At 43.0% G+C, this 24,536-nt stretch overlaps 2 protein-coding genes across 6 annotated transcripts in view; both read left to right on the forward strand.

Moving 5' to 3' along the window:
* Nucleotides 1-1,118, forward strand: part of LOC131263042 (CD63 antigen-like) — a 49,295-nt gene extending 48,177 nt beyond the window's left edge. Inside the window, exons 8-9 of the mRNA XM_058265173.1 lie at nucleotides 45-431; nucleotides 961-1,118. Coding sequence (XP_058121156.1) covers nucleotides 45-431; nucleotides 961-1,026 — 453 coding nt within the window. The 3' untranslated portion in view covers nucleotides 1,027-1,118. The remainder of the gene's footprint in view (nucleotides 1-44; nucleotides 432-960) is intronic.
* A 3,607-nt stretch (nucleotides 1,119-4,725) lies between these two features.
* On the forward strand, nucleotides 4,726-20,184 carry LOC131266191 (ubiquitin carboxyl-terminal hydrolase 7). Of its 5 annotated transcripts, none has more exons than XM_058268577.1 (4): nucleotides 11,314-11,411; nucleotides 11,893-12,405; nucleotides 13,166-13,759; nucleotides 14,710-20,184. In XM_058268577.1, the coding sequence occupies exon 4, from the start codon at nucleotides 14,714-14,716 to the stop codon at nucleotides 18,050-18,052; it is 3,339 nt and encodes a 1,112-aa protein (XP_058124560.1). In that variant the 5' UTR covers nucleotides 11,314-11,411; nucleotides 11,893-12,405; nucleotides 13,166-13,759; nucleotides 14,710-14,713; the 3' UTR covers nucleotides 18,053-20,184. The 5 variants fall into 5 exon arrangements, with proteins under 5 accessions (XP_058124563.1, XP_058124560.1, XP_058124558.1 ...); XM_058268575.1 differs by having other exon boundaries at nucleotides 11,322-11,606; XM_058268578.1 differs by having other exon boundaries at nucleotides 11,322-11,606; nucleotides 11,896-12,405.
* The last annotated feature ends 4,352 nt before the right edge of the window (nucleotides 20,185-24,536 follow it).

Here is a 24,536-nt window from a genome sequence, read left to right on the forward strand (position 1 = left end):
CTCGATTCTTTGCAGTTATCTAACATTGATTGGTGCATTTGCAGTTCTCCATCCTCCTAGGTCTGGTGTTTCTGGCTGAGATCGGCATCGGTATTGCCGGATACTACAAGCACGAGGAGCTGGGAGGAATTTTGGAGAAGGGCTTCAACAAGACGCTGGACAGCTACGCCACGGACAAGGGCGCCCAAGAGGCGTGGAATCTGGTGCAGTCGGAGATGATGTGCTGCGGTATCAAGGGCCCAGAGGACTGGGAGCCAATCTACAAGAACGACACCGTGCCGCGCGCCTGCTGCCATCGGATGCCGGTCGGTGTGAACAAGTGCACCCGGGAGTACGCGTCGACCGAGGGCTGCTTCTCGAAGCTGTCCAGCTATCTCGGCGCAAAGTCACTCATTCTGGCCGGCATCGGCATCGGATTGGCTATCGTACAGGTTAGTTAAAGCTTGAAGAGCTTTGTTTAATTCAAAATATAAACCACTAACTGAAAGCCCAAACACTCTACGGTAATTTTGGGACGGATTAAATCAATCGACAAAACAGAGCATAATTGAACGAAAAACTTTCCCCTCACAATGAAAAATCAGGAAAAACTACGTGAGGTCAATGCAAATTTCATCGGACGAAGGATAAAGTTGTTCAGGTCGACATACAACTTTGCGGTTACACAACCTAAACCGTTTCGTATTTTCCACTGATGTAGAGCAAACTTGACATAACGGATCAACAAACAACCGGAATTTGGACGCGAGTATATGAATATGCTAATAAGAAGGAATCTTTTAGTAGTCCGTCCATTAGTATGCAACATTCGCTAAACGCCCGTGCTTTTCAAATATGAAGGAATGTTCCCGAATGATATGCTACACAATTTCACAGACGAATAACCTCATATTTCATTTCAGCAAACCCTCGCAGCTATTTCATACGCTTTTTCCAACTCTCTTTTTCTTTTTCTTACAGTTGATCGCCGTTCTGCTGGCATGCTGTCTGTACGGTTCCTTCCGGCGCCAATACGAAACGGTCTAAATTGAACCCGCAACTGCAACCATCACGAGACCCACCAACAAGCACAAAAACTAACACCTTCAAAGAGAACGGAAATGCATTCTCGACATCAAGGTCAAAACCAAATCGCCATAGACCCTTTCCATCACTCTCCCGGACTGAACCTAATCCAAACCAGACAAGGTCCATCCCTTGAACCGTTGTTCATAGTACAGGATGCATTTAAACTACCTTGTGAAATGCTTCAAACAATTACCACAGTACACACAAAGTGAGCATTTGTCAACTCTATGATGAAAAATGATTGATGAAATATTATGAAATAGAAGTTGAAAGCAAAAAATAAAAAATAACAAGCCATTTGAATACCTCCTCAAAACCGTACCGCGACGAGACTCACCTCTCTCCTCTCAACCCCTATGATCTATCTCTCCCGCCAGCCAACATACAATTCGAATGGGAACAAATTGAAATCAATAATTTTACTCTAATATTCGATCGATCGGATTTTGGTACCATCATTTCTACCTAGTATTTGTCCGGAGGAGTCCGGTTTAGCAGAAAAGTGGAGTTTAAACTATAATAGTACATATACTACCAATTTTCACCCAAAAAAAAAAAAACAAAACAAGCGTTACGTGCCGTGCACGAGAAATCATATTTGTCTCATAGTTTAGCAAGCCACGAATAGTAACGATGCTCTGTAATGAATATTTAGTAACACATGTTTTGTGACCAATTAAAAAGCTTGCGCACTAAATGAAAGCATTAGGCAAACGCTCGCATATAAATATGTGAGTTGTGGGTTTGTTGAGTTCAGAATGGATTTGTTTTCGCATGTAGTTATGCTTGCAAGTCACGTCGAATAGGGCGAGAACTAAGAATATCGAATAAAGTGGGAACTAAGAATATCGAATCAATTGCTGCAAAAATGAAATTTAACATGATATGGTTAAACTGTAGGCAAAGAAGATGAAATTCAGGAAAAATCAAAATATTAAAGCACGGTTCCGTGCGTAAAAATATTTGCGTGATTGACGTTTTGTGAGACTTTCAAAGTAGAAATGTACCATTGCTGTTGGCGTGCTCGTGATAGGCTTCGGCGAGAATACGTGATTAATTGCGGTACCAAAAGCGCTCTTTTAACCGCTAGTGATTACGGTCAAACCAAAATGCATTCCATAATCAAATCTCACTGGACGGTTTGTTTAATTTATGGAGGCTCAATATTAGAATTGATTGGGAGAATCGAAACGTACTACCGTGGTTACAACATGTTACGTCCGCTATAATTTAATCACAAACATAATGTAGAATTATAACATCACAGTATATTGCGAGGCATTATAGCGTTTGTATCTGGCTGCAAGTGCGCCTATGCGAAGAAAGATTAGTAGGAAGAGCGTAGTGATTTGAAGGAATGTTTTGCACACAGACAAACCACAGAACGACGAGCAGTGTCGGGTTGTGGACACAATTAAACATTATATTGCACGACGTGAAGGATTAAGAGAAGGGTCACATTCAATTGCACGATCACTCTACAAGAATCTCACACATAAATTTGCTCATACGAAGTAGATACTGTTGGAAGTTCCACGAGTACGGCTTTATTTTTTCTCTTATTTGCATCTTACACAAATTAGAGCCGGATCGAGAAGGGCATACAAGTTTTGTTTTAGTTGGCAAAGATGCTCAAACGATATCAACAACAAGAATGAAGTATGAACATATGAATCTTTTATAGTAATGAAATCCAGCGTACCGTTGAAAACAATAGTGACTATTTACTAATCTACCTAAAATCAAACAAAACTATATCATTCAACAGTTGAAAAAAGTAAAATTGTTGAAATCTTATTTTACAGTTACCCTTTTTTCTCTACCATCATCTGAAATAGACAACGTTTACACAACTTGCTTAATAGATGTTTACATATACTAGAATACTATTGTTACTTAGCTATCGTACACCACGTGCACGCGGTCCATGAGAAAAATGTTTTCAAAGCACACGATAACATCATGGAATGGATTAGGACACTGTAGGTTTATGTGCTGGTATTTTTCACTTTCCTCTTCATCCCGACAAACGTACATTTCCTTTATTTTTTGCGTCAATGTGAGCAAGTGAAATATGCGGTACAGAGCAACGGTGTTGATATTTTTATAAATGTATTTTACTGATTGAATGCTAGAAATTACCTAGAATAAAGGTATAGGTCGTACACGACAAAACGTCTCGTGAATTTACTCTTTGATGACGTGTTATTTGCGGTAAGTAATACATTTTTCTGACATGGTTGTGTATATATGGATTTATATGTATATGGCCATTACAGATCGTGTATATATATAATTACATGTATTTTTTAGTATTATTCACCGTATTATGTATACATGTTTTACTTGAATTAAAGATACTTCGACCTTCTTGGTCATCCGTCTCTAAAGGCTGATTCGCACGTCGGCAAGTGGCAAGTGCAAGTGGCAAGTTGCCGTGTACCTACCCCGTGCGAATCAGGACCAAGCAAGTGGCAAGTGGCAAGTAGCTACTTGCCAGTGGAATAGAACCGAGTCTATTTTTCGGGCAAGTAGGTGGATGTATTGGTTGACAACTCGTGTAAATATAAGATGTCAAACAAAAACTGTTTCATTTTCGTGATTTGTTTAGGACAATTTTCGACTAATGTTCGAGAAATATTATTTGATCGTATCGTTGATCAATCTTTTTATTTATTGATGATGAAATAATGGTAAAATAAAATTTAATCGTTATTGTGTACTTGTGTGAGTGATCTAGTTACCGGCAAGTACTTGCCTGCAGTGCGAACGGCTACTTGCCACTTGCCTGCTTACTTGCCACTTGCACTTGCCGACGTGCGAATCAGCCTTAACTACAAGTTATATGACCATCATACAATGAATGTAAAGCATAAAAGTCTTGGTTTAAAATAAAATAGATCATATAATTGCCCTCGTTATTTTATTTTATGCCGTTGATGTATAAAACGTATAAAATATAAAGATTCCCCAAAAATTATTCTAAAAATATTATGAAAAAATAAGAAGGATCTTGGTTCCCGAGTGAGGGTTATTTAATCCAGATAATCAAATATTCATGACAGTTACATTCTGTTACTGGCCGTCCACACGGCATCGTAGCGTAGCGATTTTGACACTCCATCGTAGTGTCAACTATTTTTTATGGCCGTGGCTAAGGCCTCTCGATCAAGATTTACACTACGACGGAGTGTCAAAATCGCTACGATGCCGTGTGGACGCTGCCTTAGCTAACTATAGCTAGGCTAACTAAGCTAGCCTTTTTTTCGCTTTTTTTAAAGGTGTTGTTTACCTTTTGTATGGGACCGTGACGAGAAATCTGACAGTTTGTATCGTTTCCGTCCTCCCAATTGTAATATCCTCATATATTAGTTCTGAATGAATTGCTTTGCATTTACACCCTCGTTTTAAAACTTTACAACCACGTGCTGGTAAATAAATTGTAGTGAACGAACCTAGAAACACAGTTCCACGAACAACTCGAGTGCAGGTTCAGTTTGAATCACCATCACTAGGCGATCAGAATCAGAAACGTCAAACGTCAAAAAGAGCAAACAAAGTTCGTTTCCAACAAATCGGAGTTCCGATTGTTGTTTCCGTGTATTTTGGTATGTTTATGCTGTAAATCGCTTAGAAAACTCCGTTCGCAACCGGTTTTTGCAATTCTCGTTGCGCAAAACTTGAATTTAATTGACAATTCATTCATATTTGTGGATATTTCACGGCCATCGGGCAGGAATTTTGTTTTTCTCGACTGGTGTTTTTGTGCAACTGTGCAGCAAGTGCATTTGTTTTGGTGGTGTAGGTGGTTGTTTACTGCTTTAGTAGTAACGGGAGGTTGTAGTGCAAGTGTCCGCTGATTGAACATTCTACTAGCTGTTCGACGGTGAAATTCATTTATCCGGCAATAAAACAAGCTGCATCCGGAATCGGAAATCCTGCCATGGACGATCTTGGTGAGTCATAGATTTGTAAGAACATTTTGTCATTCCGGATGCAGCGTCTACATGACGTAGGTCAGCTGTAATTTTGTGTCACTATTGTACTGTTTTAAAGATGAACTCACTTTAGTAGGGGCTCATGAAATGGCCTTTACTAAATTAATATCTTAAAATAATTTATTGCATTGCTTCGAAGGTACGATTGTTCGTACAACTAAACGTCCCTTCCCAATCGGACTTTTTCGGATCGGACTGGAAGGGAAAGAAGCACACCCCTGGAAATGGGGGAATGTATGGGCCGGCGGCAACATAAACACGCTCAAATCAATCTCCCGAACGCACTTCCCGCGGCCATGTTCAATGCCGAAAATGGAAGGCCATGCGACGAAAAAACCGGACCGTACAGAGATGAATTTCCATATAAGGAATCTATCAAGTCTGGCCGCTGCAGTAGCGACGGCACTGACCAAAAACCTTCTCGCAAACGACCGCCGTGGTCAGCGCAGTACACCGTGCAATTTAACGTCTTTCGATCTCGCGACATTGGGGGAGCTTGTTTTATGTTAGTATGCCCACGATGCCGCCGTACAAAAGAAACCGAAACAAACGTAGAAAACCTCATCCTAAAACTACACTCATTTGAAACACTCTGTTTCAGTTCATGTGTTTCATAGCCATCGAAAGATTGGAGGTTTCGCACCAACAAGTATGCGTTTGATTGATAAACAAGTTTGTGAATAGGTTTGGGGTGCCTTTTTTGGTGAAGCATTTAATTGTTACTCTAAGGTTACCTTTCTAGCCACGCGTAGCTGCGACGAGAAAAAATAATGTCAACATAATCCACATAAAATAAACAAAAATGCATAACAATTAAAGAAACAAACCATTGAATAAGTTAGCTAAGCTATTTGTTTGTTAAACAGAGAAAACAAAATATAAAACAAGTTAAGAATATTACACTATTTATAGCAATTCAAGCGCTCTGCGCCAACAGACTTCGAGATAAATCCTTGACATAGAACTTTGATTTCGTAAGACTTCGCGTCACGGCCACGGTTTAGTTTGTTGGTCCGATTTCAAGTGGCCAAAGCAATAGCAGCTGGCGATTCATCGAACATCTTCGTTTGTTTTGTCTTTCAATTTCGGCTAAGACGATGATCGATTGATGCCAAACGACGATGCAAAATGTTGGCGAGAAGATCTTATGTCGTTGGAGGTCGATGGAAATTTGTTTCTTGTTCTATGCTCAACTGTATTTGTTCTATATTTCCTTCATCAGAGTATCCACAAAAACATGCTTTATTTATTTCTCATAGTACACATTTAGTATATCACGTGTTTGATATGTTGTAACTCATTTATGGCAGTTTGCTACTGCCCAAACCCATTCAAACATGAATATCTTCTTCTTCTTCTTCTTCTTCTTCTTCTTCTTGGCGTAACGACCTCTTGGTCGTGCCTGTCCCCCGTTGAGCGCTTACGAGACTTTTTACCCTATGTGTACGTGGATAATCAGTCCTCTCGTACAGGGGAGGGTCCGATCTCGGTTGGAATTCGAACCCACGGCGTCGAGGTGGTGAGCCCCAGCGCTCATGGGACGATTTTCTAACCGGCGCTACCGCTCGGCTGTCACGGACCCCCCATGAATCCCCCAACATGAAAATACAGTAAGTCCCCGCAGTACGCTATACTCGATATACGCGAATTCGTTGCTTGAGTTCTGATTGGTCAATTTTGCTTTGTTTTGGTAGAATGAAGATTTTAATATGCACTTTTTATCAGAGATTTAATGGTACAATAGAAGAAATGGAACACTTATTAGTGATTTGGATAGAAGATATGTTAAATAAGCGGTTCCCTCTCAGTGTCAACTCTTCAATATGAGGTATAAACGATATGGCAGTGGAAATCCGCAATACGCGAAAATTCGATTTGCGTTCGGTCCCAAACATTCGCGTAATGCGGGGCCCAACTGTATTTGTATTATATTTGATTTCTTTCCCAAATAAAGTTTGTGTTAGTATTCAACAATTGTTTCTAGTGTTCATTTACATGATAGTGGCCGGATTCATAAATCAATAATTTACTCTGCATACCGAGCAAGACAAGCAAGAATACTGAAGAAGCGTTAATACGGCCTGGCCGTTCAAACTAAACTTAATAATAATAATATTTACTTTGTCCCTCAAACTTTTTTTGGATGGGTGTTAATGAATTCGCATGCACTTACGATGCATTCCATCTCAAAAGATGAGCAAGAAATTATGTAAAATCTCCCTTCTCGCAATACCATATGTTTCATCGTTGTCATGGAAGTAATTATTTGCTGTCGAAGAAATTATGGAAAGCTAATCAACTTGCTGCTGGCAAAGGAGTGACTATCTAAATGTGTACATGTATCATTTTTTCTCGATGGACGCCACAAAAGTGTAGATAAGGTATCTATGATTAATTGAAACATGAAAAAAACTAGCCTCCCAAGAACAAAACTGCCTATTGAGTATAGTTTGATTTCTGAATAGAGGCACAAATCAAAAAGATAAACGCAGTGCGCCAGTGCTCCATCCTAATCTGGGCCACTTTCAAAATTTTGTCTCGGTAAACACTGCGCGTTCTTGAGATGAGAGAAAGAGAAAGAAGTAAGAAAATTATCCCCAGGGGAGTCGTCCCTAGGTCGATTTAGACGCCAGCGCGAACCCGTCTCGTCTACTAAAAATACACATACTTACTGTCACGCGAGATAGTGCGCTATTTGGACAAGACTCGTTTTCCACCTTTCAGTTTTTCCGCTACGGCAAAAGCCGCCTGTCGGCCTCCCAGGGAAGAGGGAGACGATTTGGAGTAAATCTATTTCCCCCCATCCTGTTGCATTTGGAAAACCGGGTGTCCATTTCGTCCATGGAAGCCTGGTTGCTACGATCGGCCCTTCGTAAAGATGACTGGCAGGGTATTGGGAAAAGTTTACTTCCGTCACTGTCTCTCGACAGTGGTTTCTGGTGATTCACGGTGGACGCTCGCTCTCCGCGACGTCACGGACCCTTGGGGCACGCCGTGTCGAAGAAGGCATGCTGACAAAAAGTGCAGTCGAGACGGCGTGCCCTCCTCGTGATCGGTTTGCCTTCGTGATCGTTCGTGGCGTCTTGTGCTGCAACTGATCGATGGCTTAGTCTAGGAGCGTTTTTCGCGCGATTAGTTTATGTTTTGAGCGCGATCGTGGCGGGTCGAGGTTTGAGTTCGGAAGACGTAAGATCGAAACTCGGTGTTTTTTGGTCTTTTCATTGCATTCGAGTACGTTTAGAGTGGAGCTGCGTTTCCGGTTGTCACGGTTTACAAAGTGCAGCTTGATCGTGTCTTAAATTTTTCACTTTTATGTTTGTCACTTAAAAGTTTAATTCTTTGCACTTCGTTCAAGAGCTGTTTTGATGGTGTTAAAATTTACCTTTTTCACCACATTACCTAAAAATAGTTATACAAAAAAAGTACGCTCTTAAGTATTGAATCCCATACGATCGCAGGCCAAGTGACAACAATTGTTAGTGATCTTCTTTGAGTCGTAATCGTGACGGGAATCGTTAAAAATCTCTACCTATCGTTATGCTCACGGCATAGAAGGGGGAATGTGTTGTTTTTATTTCAATTTTACGTTATTTACCATTCGCTTTTGGCCTCTTAGTTTGTCTCTGTGTTTCAGTGTTGATTTTGTCACGGTTGGTGTGTTTGCACTTTTCGCTCCACCCGAGGACACGTGCACGAGCTCGGGTGGGCTTCGTTCGAAGACCATTTGGTGTTTGATTTGAAGAGTTTCGTGTTTCATTTACAATCCAATGCCATGCTTTCGGATGGTGCAGTGCGCGGGAATAGAGTGTGAGTACTTTACTTGTGAGCTGAATGCGGAAACCGAGATAACCTGGAGATGGACCAGGTTACTCCCATCTTGGCGCTTCTTGTGCGACGGTACCATTTGCTCACAGTCGTAGTGATATGACAGCTAGAGTTGATGTTTCTAATTAGCATTCCACGGTGGCGTTTGGTTGCGGTAAAACAACGGCAGCTGGAGGGAGACTCCGTTGAGTAACGAGGCAAGTTTGTGATGGAAAAGTGAAAAGTGCCAAAAAGTGCAGAGCGAGAAGGTACGGAAAAATTAACAAAATCATTTGCTAGACGACATTTGGCAATTGGGCATGGTAGCGATGTTAATGGAGGAAGATCAGATTGGCATATCAATATGAAATAATATTTTTATTAATTTATTTTAATATGTCCTAACGTCGAGATATTTTTCATTATTTATTACATTTGTTTACTCCAGTCAAATTTGTATTTAATTACACTTCTTTTCGGTTGTAAAAATCGATTAATTTTATTTTCAGCAAGCGCCACTAGCTAGTTTACTTTCATACCATACCAAGGCATTGTGAAAGAAAACCAAAACCACATGTTTGGTTGTTATAATATTTTCTATCGGTGAGGCATGAGGAGCCAATATACCAGAACTGGACCTTATAATCGCTGGATGAATTATACTCCTACATGCGAACAGATGTTGACTGCAATGAGACCTCGACGAAAAGGGAACTGAATCGATTCCAGTGCTACGAACCTCCACACCCCTCGAGGGAAAGTCACATCAGAACATGAAGTGTAAGGAAATGGTTGAAAATTCTTTAATCATTTCGTTACCCAACCCACAACCACGAGTTTATCTACGGGATGGCCTAGATTTGATCCTCTCCTCTTCAGCAGATGAAGATCTAATGGCATATGTTTCCACTATTGAGTCAGTTTCTTTTGTTCATCAGTTCGTATTTAAGTGCGCAAAGAAATGAAAGAACGTCGATCAAGAGAACAGCCGGAAGCGAAGACACGTAATTGGTATGAATAATTGGTCGAAGGTCGCTACACTTTTCCCTTTCGCGGTTTTTATACGTCCGCAGATGCAGAAGAGAAGAAAATATGAAGCAACAACTTCACGCCTGGCGATCGGTCCGGTGCGTGTTGTGAAAGGTCATGGCATAAACGCTTCGTAGCGCGTGGTCAAGTGTAGCAAACTTCACCACAGTCGGTACTTTGCGCGTCCTTGCGCCGGGACGTCCCATCGTATCTCAGCGCGGACGACAAATCATAAAACGCACCCGAGAGATCGTCTGAGCATCATATGGTGGCCTCGACGTATGGTCACGATCCGTGCACTGGGTTCTCTGGCGTTGCTCTGAGGTTGCTCTGTGGGGGCTACTTTTTTGTTTATGTTATCCACAGAAAACCGATCGTAATAGTTGACCATATTTGGTTGTAATCGGTCCCAGAAGAGTCTGAAACAAAAAGCGGGAGGGATATCATGGCGGTATTACTAGGTCATTTGTTGCATCGGCTAATGTTGGTTAAAAGGCCTAACTTAAGCGCACGTAAATATGCGCAGAATAACAAAGACGCGGAATATACAAAATTGAGTACCTTAAATTTTATCCTCTTTTTAAATGGGAACAAATTGCGACATAATTCTGTTGATGCTTTAATTTTGAAACTTCATTGAAATATCTCTGAAGAAAGTTAACTGAGGACGAAAGACGGTATAGATCAGTGGTCAGCCGTTCGTAATACCGAGAGGTGCCAGACTCGGGACTCGGCCACAAGAGAAAGTAAAATGCTGGAATTAAAAGGTTGTACAAAGAACCATTTGACGAAAACCACGAATTCATTTTTTTTAAATCATCATACATAAATAACTTAATAACTGTGTGTGTATGAAACATATTCTAGAAAAAAATTATCAACGAAATATGCAAATAAACTAAACAAAGAAAATTGACATTACTTAAAGAAAAAACTAAATCTCTTACCACCATTTCCATTATAGAGTCACCGCTGCAACGGAAATTTCAAATTATATCGAATTGCTTGTCATTTTTTTCATTTGCGTGTGTCACTAACACATTGACCGGAATGCTGTGATTGACTTGATGAACCGGTATGTCGTTTCGCGAACCGGTAATTTTGACCGGGTTTGTTCGTGGCAAGGTTAATGAATCGGTAATTATTGGTCAGCAAAAGCAAGAAGGTAAATCGAACAAATTTAGCTGTCTTTACTTCCTCAATATTTTAGAAGTTCTTTTGTCTTGAAAGAACCTTTTATTTGAGGGGTTATTTGTAAATATCGGTTGAAGGACTAAAAAGTTACAAACAAATTGCGTTATTTTCTACTCCAGACCAAGGTTGCTTAAGATTAGTGTATGCATGTGTGTGATTCTTTCGTAGCAACACACACCGCTACATGACTGACAGTCTATACAACTTTCGGACCATGTCGTCCGACTGCTGAGTTGTGCGCAAATTTGTGAAAAGAATATCCGAAGCTGCTGTGTCGCGGATCAATTATTATCACAATTTGCAACGATTGCAGTGCCGGTTGGTCATCCAACCTCTGTCCAGCATTGCAAGCGGCGAAGAAAACAATTCACATCCATTTGTGGAGCGTTTTCTTTTCCTTCTTTCTCGGCAAGGTAGTAGAAGAAAATACGCACCAGTGAATGTTCCGCTGCAAACGCGTGTGACGGATTTGTAGGGACGTGGAAAACCTTCGGCGGCTTCATCGATTGCGGGGTGCGATTTTTATGTCTTCCCTTTCTTCGCAGCATGCCTTGCTATTGGGAAAGACTGAGCAGCCCAAGAACGAGTTGGATCGGATTAGTATTTTAGTGTATTCCTTCGATTGCTATTGCATCGAGATTCGCGTGTGCGTTTTCGATCCGGATATCATCGTTCGGTAGCCGCGCAGAAAAAAAAGGCTGGATAAGAAAATTCCTCCCTTCCTTACTTTCTGCGTAGCTACGTTAAATATTTTAAACCAGATTTTTATTGCTTTATCTTTGCCTGTTTCGCTTGGTAGCAGTAAAACGTAGCTATAAAAGGACAGCGAAAAGAAAGAAGGTGCAAAAGTGTGAAGAGTGTGTGGCAATTTTGTGTGTGTGTGTGTGGAAGGAAAACTTCAGTCCGCGTTTCCGAGTTGCAAATTGTTCCGAGCAACCGTATCCTCCGAAAAGGCAGCAAAAGCAAAGTGTGATACGCCCAATAGATCAGCGACGACAACCAAAGCGACCAATGTTGTGAATTTCACAACGCAAACTTGGTGCCCCAGTGTCCCATCGAACAAGCACTGTGCGACAAACCGATCAATCCCAAGCCGACGAATGTTTGCCGTCTTCATAACCGGACGCCCCAGAAGCAGCAGCGATCGCCAAAGCGAATCGGGAAGGAAGGAAATAAGGAGAAAATCAAAAATCCTTCGCAAAGATTGCATAATCTAAAGAGTTGCTTCCGACGCGAAAACACCACTGCCGGTGTCCGCTATTTGATAGTCCTCAAGAAGCCTCATCCAAGTTAGCTCATCGTACAAATAAAGGTGAGCATTTAGTTGTCATACAAGTGAAGCTAAGGAAGCATCCGCACAAAATACAGGCAAAGGTTAGGAATGCGGTGGCAGTGGTTTCAAGTTTAAAGATCCTACCTGATGGGCAGTGTTTTCCATAATTTATTGTCTTTAAAGATTGGTTTGATGTTGATTGGTTCCAAGTTACTTCTCGATAGTATACATTCTCATTTTCATAGCAATTAAAGCATAATTTCAATATTTTTATTTATGATTATTTTTGAGATCACCGCAAGGAAGAACCACGATGACAGAAGCGTTTCCAAACTTGTTCACCTTTCACCACTACATCAAAGCATTTGTAAGAATGACGGGCAATTTGCGTTGAAAAATGTGTCTTTTGGATAAGTCTTCAGTTGATTCCAATCGATTGCACTCACTGAACCATATTCTTTGTGTTATTTTGGAAATGTTTTTGTCAGCTGCGAAAAGATACAAAAATGTGTATACTTTTCCGCAACAACCCGGTTGTCACTTGACAAATGAGTATGACGCTTTAACTGTCATACTCTCACGCACTGCTCATTGCTCACTGCTCACTGCATTCGGACAGTTTTTGTGAGAAGAAAGGTCTTTGCTTGCTCATCTGTTATTGCTGCTGTTTTCCTTAGTGCAGGAAGGCGTCCACCGTGAATTGCAAAATTCTCGTGCGCGTTTTTTTAATCCTTTGTCCTTCGGCGTCGCTAACGTTTCCAAAACCAATCTTTCCTTTTCGGAACTGTTGCTGGTGAAGGAGCTACCCAGCCGCTTACGGGTGAATATTGGCCAAGACCGATCGAGCGACACTGCGGAAGTGGCGAAAGAAAGGATCCTCTCAAGGATCGGTGGAAGAACAAAAACAACCGCCGGAGCAGCAGCAACAGCAATCGCGAAAGTGGATCGGAAGACGTGTCGGCTTTCGCTGGGGAAAAGAAACAACTAAACCTGCAGCGTCCGGAGACGTTGACGGAAAGTCCACCGGGGCTGCTGAGATCGTAGAATCGGCGGAGTGCACCGAACCAGAAAACCCTGTTGCTGCATCCGTTGCAGCAAGGCAGAAGAAAGCAACCAGTGACAGTTCCCTCCGCAGCTCGCTCGTAGCGCCGAAGCGCCGCAAGGAAAGCAACAACATCCCTGCCGGGGGTGGTGGTGGCGGTGAGGGGCGTGGCGTCGGCGTCGGCATCGAAGAGCAAGAGTCGGAAGGAGGCGCAGGAGGACGTCGACGTGGTGGAGGTGGGGGCGTAGGCTTCCAGCTGCTGACTCGCTTTCTCACAGTTCTCGGTGGAAAACGTGCGCACCGAACGGCCGCTAAAACGGGGAAGGAATTTCTTCCGACAGAGGGCTTGAAGTACGTATACCACAGCCTCGATTGCCCGCCTGCCAACAATGATATAACCTGTATGACCCAAATCCTTCCTTCCCATCTAAACATTCCTGCAACAATGACCTTTGACTTTCTTGGACATCCCACGCAATGCAATTTTTGCAGAGTGGAATGGATGCTTCCATCGTTGGTTAACGTTATTGTTTCTTTCCATTCTATCGGTTCCTGAGGCGTGGGATGAGTTGATAACATTGTTATTTAATGATTGAGTTAAATGGCTTCTTGAAGGATATGTTCAAGCATGTTTAAACACGGCATTCCACAGTAAAAATTTTTTTTGTGAAACTTCTTTTTTTTAAGTTGATAATTATACATGATATGTTTCCAAATACAAGTACAAATTATCATTTTTCATAGAGACCATCCTAATTTTTGGTCCAGTGTTACTGCTTGAATATTTTCTATCTTTTAAAGAACTTTTTGTTTGTAAAATTTATATGTATAATGACTTATTTAGTCAAATGAAAGTTACAAGAGGTACTTGAATCACGACATTTCGATGCGGTGCGATTTAGTATTGAAACATATCTTTGATCAAATCATCCTAATGTCTCGTAGGAATCGAAATTTCATCCCTACCCTCCTTTATCCCAGTATTTCCCAGAGAGAATATTTATCCGATTGTTCTGAAAGATTTTGTTTTTCTTTTTCTCGTCCTCTTTTTCTATCTTTTTTATAATCAATCATCACTTTTGATTGTAATCTCATCGCAACTTTGTTACCCGAATTTCACTTTTGCATCCTTGTTGTCTTTTGTCCGATGTCCTATAACAAAAAAAAACCACCATAACGTGCCGCCCCTGTTCCTACTTCCTACGTTATTTTCGTCCCATACCAAATTTGTTCATATCCTGGTGAAACGACATGAACTCGACGGAACCGAAACCAAAACGTTGTAAAACCTCTCATTCTAGCGCGATGGACTACGACAAAACGGTCGAAGCGATGGACACCCAGGACGACAATGAAATCGACCCGCCCAACATTCAGAACCTCACGAATACGGTTGCACCGCCGACGGCAGCCGCGAACGGTGGTGGCGGTGGTGTCGGAGGCAACGCGGACGGCGGCGGCGAAGCGATGGCGCTCGACGATCAGGATTACATGAACGACGAGGTGCGCTCGGAAGCAACGTTCAGTTTTCAGATTACAAAGTTCAGCCGACTGACGGAGTCTGTTCTGTCACCGCCGTACTTTGTGCGCAATCTGCCGTGGAAAATACTGGCCATGCCGCGCACGAACGAAAACGCGGTTGCCCCCGGCAAAGGGCTTGGTTTCTTCCTGCAGTGCAACGGCGAAAGCTCGAGCAACAACTGGAACTGCTCTGCATCGGCGGAGTTGCGCTTGCTGAAGGTGGACTCGCACGCGGAACCGTTCATAAGGCGCATCAGACACACGTTCTGCATGCAGGAAAACGATTGGGGCTTCTCGTCGTTTATGAACTGGCAGGAGATTATCGATCCGGCGAATGGGTACATCGAGAACGATACGATCACACTGGAAGTGTACGTGAATGCGGAGCCACCACGTGGAATATTCTGGGACTCGAAGAAACACACTGGCTACGTGGGATTGAAGAACCAGGGTGCAACGTGCTACATGAACTCGCTCTTGCAGACGCTGTACTTCACCAACCAGCTGCGGAAGGCCGTGTACAAGATGCCAACGGAGGCGGACGATGATTGCAAGTCGGTCGCGCTCGCCCTGCAGCGAGTGTTCCACGATTTACAGACGCAAAACAAACCGGTCGGTACGAAAAAGCTAACGAAGAGTTTCGGTTGGGATGCGCTCGATTCGTTTATGCAGCACGACGTGCAGGAGTTCCTGCGCGTACTACTCGATAAGTTGGAGAACAAAATGAAGGGCACCAGTCTGGAGGGCACGATCCCAAAGCTGTTCGAGGGCAAGATGATCTCGTACATCAAGTGCCAGAACGTGGATTACACAAGCCGCCGCACGGAGACGTTCTACGACATCCAGCTCAATATCAAGGGCAAGAAGAATATCCAGGAGTCGTTCAAGGATTACATCGCGACGGAGATCCTAGATGACGATAACAAATACGACGCGGGAGAGCATGGATTGCAGAAGGCAGAAAAAGGCATCCTGTTCAGTAAGTTCCCGCCCGTGCTGCACTTACACCTGATGCGCTTCCAGTACGATCCTATCTCGGACAACTCGGTCAAGTTTAACGATCGCTTTGAGTTCGACGAGATGATCAACCTGGACCCGTTCCTCGAGAAGCCGGAGGACACACCGGCCACCTATATCCTGCACGCGGTTCTGGTACACTCAGGTGATAATCACGGAGGTCACTATGTTGTCTACATCAATCCGAAGAACGATGGCAAGTGGTGCAAGTTCGACGACGACGTCGTGTGCCGCTGCAGTCGCAACGAGGCAATCGAGCAGAATTATGGCGGTCACGACAACGAACTGAACCTGCGGCACAGCAGCAACGCTTACATGTTGGTATACGTGCGCGAGTCCGTTGTGCACCAGGTGCTGGAAGAGGTGAAGGAGAGCGACATTCCCGAGGAACTCCTCGAGCGGCTGAACGAGCAGCGACGCATCCAGCAAGTGCGCCGCATCGAGCGCACCGAGGCGTCGAGCTTTGTCAACCTGAATGTGCTGCTTTCCGACTATATGGAGGTCCATCAGAAGTCCGATCTGTTTGATGCGACGACCGCCGCTTACCGTACTTTGAAGGTGCGTAAGACGCTCGACCTGGCAACGGTGGTGGTGCAGATTGGGCGGGCATTCAAGTTGGAGCCGGGCCAGTTTCGACTGTGGGAGGTGAAGAAACCATCTAACCAGAAGCCCCACAAGTTCGAATACATCGATCCGTCGTCGGCGGAGACATGCAGCAAGTACGCGTCGCCCGAAACGAAACACTCATGCACGATCTTCCTCGAGCTGCCGTTGCCCGGCCGTATCGAACTCGAACCGGTAAAGATAACGTTCGAGGATACGTTAATGTTTTTCAAGTTCTACGATCCGGTCGAGAAGCGACTCAACTACTGCGGCCACGGACTGTACAAGCCGACGACGACGGTGGCGGAGCTGGCACGCGACCTATGCAAGCGAGCCTACTTCGAGCCGGACACCGAGCTGCAGCTGTACGAAGTGGTAGATATTAACAAGGCCCAAAAGATCACCGATCAGTTCCAGACGCTGCAAACGGCGCTCTCGCTCCTCGGCCATGGCACCATCATCGTGTTCGAGAAGCTGCACCCACCGCAGGAGAACCTGGAGTTTCCGACTTGCGAGGCGTACTTCAAGGACCTGTTCTGTCGCATGGAGGTCGTCTTTCTTGACACGCTCATACCGAACGATACCGGCTTCACGCTCGACCTGTCATCCGAGTCGACGTACGATCAGATCGCGAAGGCAGTCGGACGCCGCATCAACGTCAACCCGTACGAGATTCAGTTTTTCAAGAGCAAAAACTACAGCGACTTACCCGGACAGCCGCTCTCCCATAGCTTCGGTGGTTCCCTGCGGGATGTGCTGCAGTATACCAAAAACAAAACGGTACGCAAGCTGTTCTATCAAAAGCTCTCGATCAACATCAACGAGTTGGAGAATAAGAAGCAGTTCCGCTGCCTCTACCTGATGCCGAACCTGAAGGAAGAGAAGGAACTCATCCTGTACCCGAACAAAAACGGCACGGTGCGCGATCTACTCGAGGAGGCACGCAAGGTGATCGAATTCGGTGAGGCGAGCACCAAGCAGCTGCGGATTTCGGAGTTGTCCAAAAACCGTCTTTCCCCCGGCCCGGCCGACGATACGCCACTCGACCAGCTGCACGATTACACGGAGAACCCGTTCGTGCAGAAGTCCAGCATCGGCAATCAGATCATGTACCGCATCGAGGAGGTGGCCGAGGATGAGGTGGCGCTCGGTGAAAGCGAAATGCTCGTCCCAGTATTGCACTTCACCAAGGATATCTCGAGTGTGTTTGGCATCCCGTTCTTCATCCGCGCAGTGCAGGACGAGACGTACGCGTCACTTAAGGAGCGAATGAAAAAGAAGCTTGCGGTATCGGACAAGGAGTGGGAAAAGTACCGGCTAGCGATCATCACCGAGCACATCGACTACATCGACGACGAGATGATACAGATCAATCTGGAGATGTTCCGGGGTGACCGGACTGATCCGCATTCACGCACCTTCCTAGGACTGGAGCACATTAACAAAAACACTAAGCGCAGTCGGTTCAATTACATGGAGAAGGCGATCAAAATTTACAATTAATGCAACTAATAGAAAGGCATAGAGGATGTGGCAAAAGTATCCAAGAGCGATTCAGCACCTCTCGTCAAACGACAGAGTGAAATCCAGCATGAACGGAACCGTGCCCTTTTACGGTAGATTGATTTTGTTCGATTGTCCCTAGATCGGCCATTCTTTTCTCTACGTTACTCACGAACGGAGATGTTTTTTACTCCAGCCAAGCTTACATGAGCTTAAAACGTTTGTTGAGAAACATCTACGTAGGATTATAAAATTGAAGTGCAAGTTGAAAATATAATTGTTTTTTTTTTAATTTTTTTTTTTTTGTATGAAATTCTCGTCTCAACGTCCGTTGCGCGTTTAAGAAGGATCTACTTTAAGCCAGACCTACAGATATGAGAGCGATAACGAAGCGATTCTTTTTGTTTAATGTGCTGAAACTTGTTTTTGTGCGGAAAATGTTTCTTTCCTCAAACTATAATAATGTCGAACACCCGTTGACATATTGGCCATTTTCGTTGGAAATCGAGTGTTAGTCCTGGGAGGTGGTCGTGAAAGCTTTATCGTCTAAACGTCTCAGTGTATTATGGTTAGAAGGTTACATGTATCATCCTTTTATTATATACATTTATTATTATCATAATGATCGAGAAAAATGTGTTTTCGATTTGTTGCTTTTTAATTTGTCTTTGTCTTCTACTTCTTGGCGTTACAATCGTGTTGGTCATGCCTGGCCGTTAAGGGCTTACGGGACTCTTTTCAGTGGATGTGTACATGGATAGTTAATCCTCGAAACCACGTCGTCATGGTGGTGAGCTCCGGCGCTACCGCAATTTAATTTTAATTTGTAATTGCTCCCGAATACTTTTTTTTTCTACGTGAGGTTTGTCTTGAATGAAAATATAACCCACGAAAAGAAACGATCACGATCGGCAGAGTCGCAAATCGTAGGAAATAACAAAAATGTTTGATGTATGAATGCCAAAATGTGCTCGGCAACTTGTTGAGCTCCGTCACAGTCATACAACATAATTGTTCACCAAGCTACGATTAAAATTTTCATAGCGGTGTGTTCAAGTGAAGCACATTTTTCAATCATGAGAAAGCGCCCATCGTGCAAGTACAACTTTTGAAACAGAAATTGTCTTCGATGGCTAGGGTTTCTGAAAAATGTTCGATAGACAAAATATGGTGGTAACGAAGACAGGCCGTGAAGTGGTCACCAAGTGTCGAAAAATGGATAGGTAGCAGTGCACAGGAATAAATATGGTTTTCGTCTCACAAAAGAATATTTGGAGATTATTATCATATTCAGCAGGCAAGGAGGGGTACATGGAAAACCCCTTGCAAATGTCAAACAAAATTGCTGCAATGTATGCGCGCTGAACAAGGTAATATTAATGTAATGTACAGTGATTTAAAAGAAATCAAAGCAAGTGGCGCTCCAGACAGACTAGACTGATCCTTAGCGCCTATCCTTTCGAGCATGTTGTGTTTATTGTGATTGAATTGTAACAAACCCGAAAGAGGATGCGTCACTAAACTAAGGAAATGATGAAAACGACAGGAATTATTCAAAAAGATAAATATGCGCGTCACGAAACTAGCAGGTTTTTGTTCCCAATACTCGGTTCCGGCACGATTGTGGACTGTGGAAAAGGGATAATGTCTTCGAGTGGAACATGCTTGATTGCGGTGTTAGATTGAAGAAAAACGTCGTAGCATGATTAAAATTTAATGTTATAACAAAAAGAAAACTTTGTGGCCACCAAGACGGTTGAGAGTTTCAATAGCAGTTGAGAAAACGTCTGACACGAGAGATGATTTCGAACGGCGCTCTGACAGATTTGCAAAGTGTTTGAGCTAGAGAGAAAAACAGTGAGAGCTGAAGAAAAGAAGAAAACAAAACAAGATTTGTAAGTGGAGATATATAAAAAAGTAACAAAAAACATCCAACATTTACTGGCTGAATGTCAGAAGTCACCAGCGAGAGATTAAAGAAGTTAAGGAAAAGAAATAAAACAAAACTTGAAAGTAAAGATGAAAAAAAACTAATAAAAGTTATAAAAATATTCATAATTGTTTAATTTTTTTATAAGTAAAGTGATGAGTTTCCAAAAATCCCCCAAATTTGTTATTATTAACTGCTGGTTTGAAAACTGAGGAACATTGGGAGAGAATTTTTGACTTCTTCTTTTTGGGAAATGCATTTTTAACACACGTAAATTACATTGTTATATTATATGTCCTAGAACATGGACACCAACGAATTCATATTTGTTTCATTATAGTCTCTTGTGCTAGAAACTTCACATCCGTTTCGTGGATTTCGTGTTCCTTCCTTCTTGTTCTGCTTTCGTGTAACGACCGTCATGCATGTCCCATTGAGAGCTTACTAGACTTTTTCCCTACATGTACCGTCTTTTCCCGTGTATAACGACCCCTTTTTAGTTAAAATATTATCAAAGTCGGATTAAGGGGTCGTTATACACGAGTAGTAACTTTTCGATTCGATCATAGAGTGAAGGTTAAAACACGTATAACATTGTTACAACTGAATTAGATTTTTTTTTTCATAAACATTGAAATTTTTTTCGGGGTCCGTATTCTTATCCTATTCCTATATTCCTTTATTTGCCACAGCAGTAAAAACTTTAATGTGCTTTAACTATTTTCTCTTGTGAAGAAAAAAAAACCAAATAATCAATTTCAAGCATAATGTAATTGTGAAACATTAAAAACCAATCTAAAATTGTCCCAGGTATATCCTTTCCTTGTAAGGAGAGGAATGTAAAATGAGAACATTACTGTAAATCCATATCCAACCGGACAGTTGCATTGCATTCCGCCCTATTTTCTACCCCTTTATCGCCCGAATCAGCTTATTTAATTAATGTTTTATGGTGAAAACATTTTTTTTTAAATTTCACCCAAAGATTTTATCGCACCATCTTTCGAAGCGTACACATGAAAGCAACGGAAGTGTGCTCCTGCCAAGTATTGCTTCCGGACGATCGATTTTTTCTATGCACCACCTAGATCCAAGCCCTTCGAAGGTTGGAGTAAATCTATCATCGTCAAAAAGTGAACCTGCCCCCCCCCTCCCCGCCCCCCCCCCCCCCCCCCTCGCGCGACATCCGAAGTGATGACGGCGTGTAGAAAAGGTCAATCGATCGATACGGCGACCGGGTGGGTGTGTTCCGTGGTCATTAGAGTAAGAGAGCGGTCGGTGGCTCGCGTTGTAATCAGCCTGCAATCAGCGTTTTGTTATGGATGGTGATGTCCCCCCAACTTTGTTTTTTTTTCGCTTTGCAACACGCGGTAGTGCCATCGTCCGTGACCGCGTGCTTAGGAGCATTTTTTTTTTTTTATTCAAAACCGCGTGTGTGAGAGAGGATGGCGGTCAAGGAAAAAAGAACCTAAATTAACCAAATAAAAAAAGACAGAGAGGGACGGAGCAACTGAGAGCTCGCGGGACCGTGGTGTGGATAGTGGAGGAGTCCGCGGCGGACGACACACAACGCAGCAACAGCGCGACCATTTGAAATCCCGCCACCTCGAGCGCGCGCTGATCTAGTGTTCGCAGTCAGTCAGTCGCCAACGGTCGTTCCCCATCGTTCCTGTCAGCTCGATCGTCGCGAGTTTTGTTGTTTGTGAGTTTGATCCGACGCGTGGTGCGATCCGTGGTGGAGTGAAATAATCTAACAACTGATTTGGTTCATCACGTTCCTATACTTTCATGTGCGCTAGTGCCTTGGTGCTTGCGTGTCACAGCGTGATGGTGCATCATTACGCAGACACAGGTTCATGACCGTTTAATGTGTTCCTCGATGCGCCAATGCAGAAGTGGGTTTCAGATCAAGGGATGGCAAAAAAAAACCATGTCTTGTGATTTGCCACTCTTCGCGTCGGTCTCAAAAAAATGTTTCGGTGTTCCTCCAAAGGACTTCCTCCTAACCGTATCAACCGAAATTGAATGTTAACAACCAATATGTTTCGTGTCCATTGAGGATCGGTTTACGCCTGACAATATTCACGAAAACGAAATAAACCAGCATTTGATCGGTTCAAAGCTTCGAATCGATCGCGTGAATCCTCAGTATCCTTCCACCGGACAAAATGCGTGTTTGCTTGTGTGTCGGCTTCCTAATGGCTTAATTTGTTTGATTCCTCGTACCTTTTATTTGCGTCTGGAGCATAGACACTTGTATATTGCACTGAACCGCGAACGTGTGTATCGATGGAACATATATTCATCCCCTTCCGGAAGGGATGCGGGTGGAAACCGGCGGGAAGATAATATGTGTGTGGTTTATTTTTAGTGAAAAACCACCGTCGTCAACCATTCACCATCGTGGCCGCATTGGTTTTTGGTGGTGGTGTTGGAAGATCGTTAGATGCGACGTTTGGAGGTGCGTTTCGGTCGCCATCGTCACAACTGGCTTTTTTTCGTATTCACAACACAAGTGTCTCCAAACACCTCTGGCCGCCGCACGGACTGCAATAAACGATGGCGTGGCGATGGTGGAGGACATGTGTGAGTTGATAAACGAAGTCCGCGTCGTTGATATCAGGTGCTCGAGGGGAACCGGTATTTGATAAAATAATACGACGAAGCAGAAGCGGTGGCCGCGAAAGGCGGCTTATTTGTGGATGCCACTCGGGGTCGGGTGATAATGCTACATGCTAACGTTTTTCTTTCCGACTGTCCTGTATTTGTTTTCCTATACAACACAATTCGTTTTCTGGAATCTTCTGGTTGGTTGGTTTGTTTGTTTGTTTGAACAGCTACTTAAATAATGCAGCGAAATTCAACGCCTCCGACAGCATCCATGTTACCATTTTCTAGAAAAGTATCGATCCAACATTGAATCTTATCAGTTCAAACGGTTCTAAACTGATATTAACCTGGTACGCCGCAAATTTGGCAAGTCGCATTTGCCGATAAGAGCCTGCCGGATTTTATTTGTTATTGTTTTGAAATGGAAAAACGTTATTTCGATTGCACTGAAAGTTGAAAGTTAATTTTTTTTGGTCTAAATAGGGGATGATTTGGTTGGTTGCACGTATGGCCGTTAAGAATGTGCTACTGCTGGATTATCAATGTTTTGAGGTTTATCAATATAGCTTGTTTTAGAATAAATGCACTCAGTAGATCAGCGGAGAACACTGGTGTGTTCGAAATATCGAAATGTTTTGGTTGGAATTACTCTTCTAACAATTACTACGGGCATATATTGTATTATCACAATCAACAGCTAATAGGTGTTTGCTTCGATAACTCGTTTACTATAAATAATGATCTTTTAAGTACACTTTGAATGGTACGGGAGCTAAATGATTGTAGAAAGAGATATTTAAAATTATGTACTCAGCCATGAGATTCAAATTCAAATTTGAATCTGAATCGATTTCAATCTATAAATTCAAACTTAGATCGAGAGATTCATGAGTCTTTGAATGAAATATTTAAAAAACTCACAGATTTACAAAAACCTCCTGTTTTTGCTTTACCCACAAAAAATAAAACAATCATAAAGATTTATAAAAGATTGTAAGATGCATAATAGTTTCAAAATACTTTGAGATGAGTCAATATAATGGCATAGAAAATTATTTTAACAAAATAGTAAAGCTTGTTAAACAATCTTCATCAATCAATGTGCGTTAAATGTAAATTGAATTGAACTTTGTTTTATAAAAATACAAGAGACAATTAGATCGGAAAAGTTCGGAAAAAATTTCGCGAAACAAACTTCAACAGCAAAAAAGCTAAAATGTAGCAAAATGAAACCTAATAAATGATTGGTCTACAAACAAGCTGCACCTACTGTCTGCATGCAATTTCTGCTGACGATTGCAGTTGCAATCCCCGGGTAGATACTATTGGTCCTTCACGTTTGCCGTTCGCCCCTGCAAAGCTATAAAACGGTCATTCCGGGGTCTACGTTGCCACTGGCCGTGTCGCTCAGGCCATGCCGGCCGCCAACCTGTTCGTCGTTTCGGCAAAGGCGACGGCTCAATCGTCAGCCGGCCTCCTAGCGACTATGATGGGGGAGAAGAAAGGTTCACCCCTTGACCGGAAAAGGCACGAGGGAATGGTTGGTTGGCGGCCCATTAATAGAAAAAACCAACCTAAGAAATCCGTGGTCGTATGCAAAACGTGAGATGCGTGTCGGTTGAACCCGATGCAGACTCGCGCGTGTGTGGACGGGATTTTATTTTAAATTTCAAATTGTGACAGAATGATCTTCTTGGTTTGGCCGGATTGGTTCTGCCCGTAGGGGGGAGGGGGTGAGAAAAGGAAACGTTTCCCTCGGGCAGACGCCAGTTACACCAACACTGGGCCAACCCCCACAGTTGCCAGACGGGAAAACCTTCATGATTGCGGACACACAATCGTGTCGGCGAGTCTTCGATGGCTAGGGGTGTTTTTCTCTCAATTGCAGTGGACGGACTTAAAAATCCCTGTTGTTTTCAATCCTTGTGCAAATAAAACGTTTGT

The sequence above is a fragment of the Anopheles coustani genome, chromosome 2 (assembly GCF_943734705.1).
Source record: "Anopheles coustani chromosome 2, idAnoCousDA_361_x.2, whole genome shotgun sequence".
Classification (NCBI taxonomy): Eukaryota; Metazoa; Arthropoda; class Insecta; order Diptera; family Culicidae; genus Anopheles; species Anopheles coustani.